This window comes from Populus euphratica, unplaced genomic scaffold (assembly GCF_000495115.2).
Source record: "Populus euphratica unplaced genomic scaffold, PopEup_1.0 scaffold5.1, whole genome shotgun sequence".
NCBI lineage: Eukaryota > Viridiplantae > Streptophyta > Magnoliopsida > Malpighiales > Salicaceae > Populus > Populus euphratica.
The window spans coordinates 2083326-2091674 of NW_011499848.1; the positions used below are offsets into that span (position 1 = coordinate 2083326).

The following is an 8349-nucleotide window of genomic DNA, read 5'->3' on the forward strand; positions in this document are numbered from 1 at the left end:
TAAAAATGCAAACCGATCGAATTCCAACCCCCCCCTTTTTAATTACTTTTTATGAATCTATTTCTTTCCAGCTAAGTAATATTGTTTTGTGGTGGTGCAAAGTTGGTCACATCCAGATAATTTAAGTCATGATCCGCATTAGTGATATTGGGGGTAAAAAATGGACTTAATCCCCCTTCTTCAGAGTGGGGCTTGTTGCAAGGAAACATGTTTATGAGAAGAAGGCTGGAGCTGACATCAGCCACAAGTTATTGAAATTGAGCGTCATCACAATCATCAATTTTGGAAAATAAAGCCAAAGATTGTGCTAAGTTGCCTATCAGATGTTCAATCCATGTTTGTCATGAACAACAACATTAATGGCGACAATAGTTCCCATGTCTCCGGTTGTAATTAAATCTCACATTATTCAATGTTGATTTGCACATGTTACAACACCTGTAGAGTATGCTAGATTTTTGACTGAAGAGGCCAAGTTTTTATATTATTATTATTACAAAGAAGAAGCTTGAACACGAGTGAGGATTCTATTACAAGTTAAGCTACATGCTCGTAGGCACTGAAGAGGCTAAGTTGATTATAATTAATGAAAAAATAAATCTATAAGATTTACATGCTGGTTAATTATATTATTGGCCTAGCTCTGGACAGTTGTTATAAGATATATAAATGATGGTGAGTTGTAGCTTTTACAAGGAAAGTCAGTTCGCTATTTGGGCTCTAGAAACAAACATCTTTTCCTTTCTTAAATTGTGAAGACAGAACTCGACCAGGAAAAAAACCAAGAAAAATATATACAATTGAAAAGGAAGTTTAAAAAAATTCTGTGGATCGCATAGTTAAGCACCTTCCACTGTTATTTTGGTCCTGTGTACCAATAACTATTATAATCATGCATGTATTCTGGTTTTAGTAGTTTCATCACATGAAATAAGGCGGATGCTTTAGTGATTTCAGGCGGTTGTAGTATAATGGAGAAGAGTTATGATTCCCCTTGATAACTATAAATAAATAAATATATTTATGTGAAGTTTTATTTTCAATTTTCAATCGCATAAATTAACCCCATTTTTCAGATATATACCACTAGTAACATGTTTATTACTGCTATTTTCTGATCATTCCTTTTCGATTTAAGATAATTACCACTCACATGTGTACTGACCAGTCTCCTTCTTACATGTGAATCTTGTCCATTCAAACACGACTCTCCCTCCAACAAAAATATACGAGAGCAACATGCAAGCTTTTTGGGGCTTGATTAATTAGCTCCTTAGACTAACCATGGAAAAGTGGACAAAGTCATAAGAGCCCAAGCACCATGACCATCATCATTTGTTCCAAGAGACGTTAAAGAGCTTGTGTTCGAGTATAACTGTCATAAGAAATCTGAAAAACTAATGAGCTCTTTTTCAACAATCTGCGAGACTGATTTTTGAATATCTCCTTGTGGTAATTAATGCCACACGAGCACCCTTTTTTTCTCTGTGTCCAATTGTGATTCACAAAAACACACACACATATATATTCTTTAGAAGAGGCCAAGACGGAGGAGCTAGCTGCATGGGCAGGGAAAGAGACATCTAACATGTATTGGATGCGAAGGTGAACATTCTTGGGAATTGAGCGCTGGGAAGTATATGGCGATTTTATTATATGGCTTCTACCTACTGGAAGAATTATCTGCATTTCGTTTCAACAAACACATTATCAATTAAATTTGTTTGAAAATAAATTTACATATATAGTAAGTGGTTAAATTAAAATAAACGGGCCCGTTTTATGTGGACTATATCTACTTGTTAGCCCGGGTAAATAGAATAGGCTTCAGACCCTAAAGCCCACACTATCATAATCTGCGTGGACTCTGAGGCCCAGACAATCTGAAAAATTCTCAGGTAAAGCAAGACATGGGGCTTCATTTCGGCAGATCCATGTCCAAGGACCACCACACTTATTTTCTTGGCTGCGTGTGGCTGACCGTTCCTAAAGACAGAGGAGACCATTTGAAATGTTGCCATGTTTCGAAACACCAAATCCTTTATTTTAAAATCAAGTTCTTCTAAACTGGGCACCCTTCTCTACATTCCAAGATTTTATGTACGCTTCCCGATGTAAGTGTTTTGCTTTGGTTTTGATTTCGGTTTAATCACATTACATTAGGTAAAACATGAAGAACATTTGTTATTATGCTGGCTTTCCAGCATTTCGCCCTCGAAATACACAACTTCTGAATATATTTGGACACGAATATGCTCAATTCCTTTGACTATACCCACTAGATAAGATTCAGGCTACTCAGCATGGCTCAAGATTCACAAACCCAATGGGATTAGCCGAGTAGAAATATCTTGCAAATGTAGAGTCCCATTGATGATATATAATATTCCATGGGCTCGGATACAAATTCATTTTCATGATTCCAAGACTTTTAAAATGGATCTGTATCAAGGCTTTGCTTTCTATATGTTCTTCTTGATCCAATTCAAAGCAAAAATCATATTTTCATTCAAAATTTGGGGAACTCGAATGCCATTTCCCTTTTGTTTTAAGCTACGCCCTTGACATCTCTTCTATATATTATGAAGATGGAACTCGCCAATAACCTCTCCTCTTACTCTGCAAGAATACCACAGGCTCATTGGTTATCTAGCTATATGCTCAGTTTCATTGGAGCTTACAAATACTTCTGAGAGTCAAGACCCCCCCTTTCATAATCAGTGGCTTCAACGGACCGAGTTTCCCAACCACCCAACATGTTGTCGAGCCTTTAATGCTAGCAGATGCAATCTCTCCCTGGACATTAAACAGGGCAAGGAGTTGCATTTTCAAAAGCTCACCCAAAACTGTTTCAAAGGAAGCCAGTATCTTTCAATGTTTTACCTTCCTAACAAAAGAAACGTAAGTTGTTATTAGATGATGACATCCTACGGCTAAACTTGATTCTTCAAACAAGCAAAAATGTTGTACCCTAATGGAACAATTTTACAATTAATGCGTAACAAAACTAATTAACCAAGGTTATATTTCGACCAAACAGGGTAGTGCCCTGTATCCTGCGAAGTGGAAGATGGTATGTAACAGGTGTTTCGAAAAGGAAAAACCACAACCTTCATTTGCATCTTGTTTGACAAAAAAGGAGTTCAAAAAGAGAAAATCTATACATAGATATACCCAGCAACACCTACCATGCCACCGCTCTGCTCTCATCGCTTAGGATCTCTAAAGCATGATACATGTGTAACATTTCCCCTTCCCCAAATGTAGAAAACAACTGAGAAAAAAAACGCAAGGAGCCGAAACCCTCCGTATTTTTGTTCACCGACCTGATATCTAGAAACTAAAACAACAGGGAGCTTAAGCATACCAAGTCGATGCTGATACTACTAATAAGATCCACAGGCACCGCCTAATTAAACTCTAAGCAAATAAAAACTAAGTTCAGGACCTCCAGACCCATCAGGATTCATCATGTAAAATGCCTCCGAGTCTTTTGACCCCACAACTCTCTCAATCCCCGCTCTCATGTTCATGAGCTCCCCTATTTCGGGCCCTGCTGCTCCATTCCCTGGTAAAACACCAGCTCCCATTGAAACTGGCTCCACGGCCTTCAAAACCTTCCAATCTTCAGGCCTACATTCACGTCTCGATGCATACCCACATTTCTTACCGTTACAGTAAGTCCTCCATAAAGGCTCCTCTAGCAACTTTCCTGCTTTCTTCCCTGCCTTCTTTTCGCATTCTAATGCAATCCTAACCAACCCCGAAGCCATTTCTCGGACCAGTACACTTGTTGGTGTTGCTAGCTCAATCAAGAGAGCTGGATTCTGCTTTGCATCTTCTTGAAACGCAAAATGAACATGTCCACGACGATACCCGAAAAGGGTACCTACAACTCTGGTGCCTAAACCCGAGTGATAGGCTGACCGGCTTTTACTGAAAACAGTAAGAGCTGATCGGAGCTTAGAAAATGCCAAAATCGGAAGTGTTTTTTTCCTCGGTACTGATTGAGTTGTACCTGCAGCAGGCACCATGATTCCAAGCTCCTGGTCATTTTCCAACTCTTCACAGTGCGAGGAGGAGTTGAAAGTTAAGATTTCCTCATCATCTTCTTCATCCTCGACAACTTTCTTTCTCCAGTTGAAGTGTCTCCTGGAGAAAGAGAAAGAAGAGTCATGAGGAGTCTTGGCCATTATTGTCTTCATCTGGGAAAGAAAAGCTAAAGAACAAGGAAAGATGAGTATGGACTAAGGAGAGAAAGAGGTAAAGATAAAAAGATAAGACACTGGAATTTGGCATATGTTTGCTTCTATCTAGTGGTGTTATGTAGGGTGATTTATTTGTTTACTTTGTATTTCATATCTTTATTTTTGTCAGCCTTGTTGGACTAAGATGGACTAGTATAGAGAATCCTGACAAAGGGAAGGTGAACAGCCCCACCTAACTAGAGCAGGAAACAAAGAATTGGAGGAGCTTGGAGACAAGAACAGGGTGAAAGGGGAGATGGAGATGGATATGGAGATGGACATGGACATGAGAGAGACTTTGAAATTGGTAAGGGAAAATAGTGGAACCGTGAGGAGACAATGGTTCGTGTTATTTCTTAATCAATGCGTGGATGATGAAGCTTGAAATAAGGAGGGAGTGTGGGGTAGTTAGAGAGGGGGGCTCGGCTGATTTGCTCTGAGTTGTGTTGGGAACAGTTTTCTAAGGACAGGCAAAGCCACACCTACCGTACCCACCAGGACCATCCCAATTCCCAACCATGCGGCTTTAGTCCTTTCTGCTGCTACCACTCGCACCAAGGCACGATGCACACATACCCATGAGAGCCAGCCACCCTTATGTTTTCTGTATCCTAATCTCTTTTTTCTCTTGGTTTTGAGGCTGGAGGAAATGGCTGTTTAAGTCAGACATGTAGTGGTAGCTGGCCATGTAACAAGCAGTAACTTTTGTTAGCTCGAGAGTTCCTATGGTTTAATAAAGCCTCTTTTTTTCACCCTGACCCTTTGATACCGCCTATAAAACCAAGAAGGACAGCACTCACTGATCAATTGCCAAACTATACCATGTACTGTTGTCTAACGATATTGGTTTGGTATAGCGTTTTCGGTGCAAAAGAAGTGCTTTTCCAGTTGATTTGATGTTTTCTCATTCGATCCCGATAGTTTTACCTTTTTAGGGAGTTCTTGAGAGGCTTTAGCTTTTTTTATTTATTTTCTCAAAGCACTTTACTTGGTATTGTTTTTTTTATATATATAATTTTAACATACTAAAAAAATATTTTAAAATATTTCAAGTAAAAAATATACTTAAAAAACCCATAAAAAAATTTTCAATTCAAAAATATTTTTGATAAATCACTTGGGAAATCCCGGGAAACATATCGCTAAAACTTTTGAATTTTGATTGCATAAGTTCGGAACAAAATAAAGAATGTAGAAGGTTTGTGAGAACTAAAATTCTTTTTTTTTTTTTTCAATTTTAGAATTTTCATTTCGGAAGGTGTATGCCATCCACCGTTAAACCTATGCTTTTGCCGTCAGCTTTAAAAGAAAACGTAAGTAATTGCCAAGGGTTGTTAATTCTATATGCATTATTTACAATGATGCAGAACGATGAGTCAATGATAGCTCACATGTATTCTTTAGAGAATTGGAGTGTTATGGAATAATAATGTCTGCAAAAATGGGACAGTACAGAAGGCAGCATAATAAAATCACAGATTCAGCTTTATACAAACAGACTTATCATAAGATCCAACTAGAATCCACCAAGTACCGTCACATGATGACGATGATTAATTGTGCATTCCCCAGGAGCTAGCGTTATTGTATCGCTGTCAAAGATCATCTAATATCATGGCGATAGCCGCCGGGCCAATAAAGAATGCGATAGCTAACTAGGGTGGCTTCCACGATCATCTTTCGGCGTCGAATTTTAGGATTCGGGTGTAAGAAGATCCCTCGGCGCTGCATAAAGACACCTGAGAATTTTGTCTCGCATGCTAGCACGATGTATTTTCAAAGTCAAATCTTGTTGAAATTTTAGGTTGCATGATTAGTCCACCGATCGTCTACGTTGAACATTTTGCAAAACCACATGCCTAGGTTTTTCTTTTTTCTCTGTGGGATAATAGCACTGGACCTTTCAGTTTTATGGTTTGATATAGCAATATCCCGTCTTTTGTTTTGTTTTGATTTCATGGGACCGACCGGAGCCACGGATCAACTAACCATGATTTACAACCCATCAACTTGAACGAAATCTAATAAAGATTTAGATCCTTAATCACAATTTCCTTGTAATAACTATCTATCGTTTAAAAGCAGGGTTTGGTTGTCCCAGGATGGACTCGAGCAGAATAAAATAACTGATACTGATATAAACAAAAGAATATAGCTAAACAACCAAAACATTACGAGACAGATTCTCACAATTCATCCTGATTGGGTATTTCTTGATATTAGCATGGATTATATATATATATGAATTAATGCCAGATACACTGGCCTGGTAAACTGGTGATTTGATTGCCTTTTTCCATTGGCGTTTCAGTCTGTGTGCCTGTGCTTCGCTCCCTTAAAATAATTAATACGGGTTGGAGAGAATTTTAATTTAGTCCCACTGTTTTTTATTATCTTGTAGGTTAGACTCATAGATTTCAAAAGGATACAAAGATTCTAGTGTGGAGGTTTTAAAACCGACTAATTAACTAATTGTTTTATTATAATTAAAAAAAAACACGAGCAGAGATAATAATCTACGTACTCAGGTAATCTTGATTTCACAAACTCAGGCGTCACTGATAATATTGTAAATTGAACGAATGCAAATGCAAGCATGTCTGAAAGCTATGATGACTACGAAAATGAAAACTCTCTGTGCATCTGAAGGACCACTCAAGTTATCAGAAAGTGACCTTTCAAAACTCACGCTGCCTCCGCCTGCCATTGGAATATTACATGGGTGTTTTGCATTGTAATAACTTTACATTTATGATTTCAAAAGTAATGTTTTTCAAGAAAAGTAAATTCATGTAAAACTATAATTTATATTAATTAATTTAACACCTTTAATTAAAATTATAATTGAAATAAATTATAGTTTCAATCACATTACACTACAGTACTGAACCAACCCCCGTCCTGGTCTGCTATTTACTTGCAGAATAACTATCAAGGTGATCGCATCCGAGCGAGTAATCAACAATGGCGGGGGCAAGCACTTGTACAGTAATCTGGCTAGTGGCATCCCAAGATTTCTATGCTTTCTTTATCACCCTCCACAGATCACCCTTGTGGGCAAGCACTTGTCGGAATTTTCTGGAATGAATGCATGGATACTCAGCATCCATTAAATTTTCTGCTGGATCTGGTTGTCTAAATTAATACATGTCCTGTCCCGGTCTCCGGCAGGTTTTTTTTTAGTACACATCATAACCCAGGAAGGTTAATTTGGTCCCCGTCTTATATATATATATATATATATATATATATATATATATTTTGTTAAACCCCACCTTCTAAATCTGATTAAACGTTGAACATGGTGGATGAGCACTGAACCAAGCAACAAGGAGCATTGATATAAATTGCAACTGATATTACTTTTCTAGTACGGGACAGGAGAAACATAGCACATGCGAAACTTAAATGACATATGAAATTTCAAACCTAGTCCATTCTTATTTTCTTTAACAGTGACAAAAAAAAAAAAAAACTTAAACTGAAAACGGCTGCATAAAGAGAATACAAATATGTGAGAAACCAGGAAAGAAAAAAAAACTTCAAGTATTGACATTATTGAAATTTCTTGAATCCATCTAACAGTCTGCACTGAATTATCAAAAGTTTATGCAACTAAACAGTCTAACTTCACCATCAAAAACAAATATTGGAAAATAGAATCATTTAGCATAATCTGCAACCCCTGAAACATGTCAAGTACTTTCACAGTGCACAGGACTGCATATCCAGCACTAACCGTTCTTAAGAAACATAAATGGTAGTCCCTCGTTTTGAGTTTGATCTGAAATCTGAGTTCAGCTATACTAGTAGATTTATGATAGATGAAACTCCAATTGGCAGGAAGAAATGGCTTTAATTTTTAGTAGCCTTGTTTCAAAGAAGTTTTCACCAATTTCCATCAATGCTATTGGTTTTTTTTAATGTATTTATATTGTGATGCATAGTATTTTTTATTTTGAAAGGCTTTAAAATATTTTTTAATTTTTTATATTAGTATATTAAAATTATCGAAAAACATTAATTTTTCTTGATACATATTTTCAACAATTTTTCTTGATACAGTTGAATTACTATATGACAAATGCAAGAGGACTCAAAT

At 37.2% G+C, this 8349-nt stretch overlaps 1 protein-coding gene across 1 annotated transcript; it reads right to left on the reverse strand.

Annotated features, from left to right (window-relative positions):
• Positions 1–3078: 3078 nt before the first annotated feature.
• LOC105114047 (MIZU-KUSSEI-like protein (Protein of unknown function, DUF617)) lies at positions 3079–4861 on the reverse strand. Its single transcript, XM_011010460.1, has one exon. The coding sequence runs from the start codon at positions 4203–4205 to the stop codon at positions 3414–3416; it is 792 nt and encodes a 263-aa protein (XP_011008762.1). The 5' UTR covers positions 4206–4861; the 3' UTR covers positions 3079–3413.
• Positions 4862–8349: the final 3488 nt, after the last annotated feature.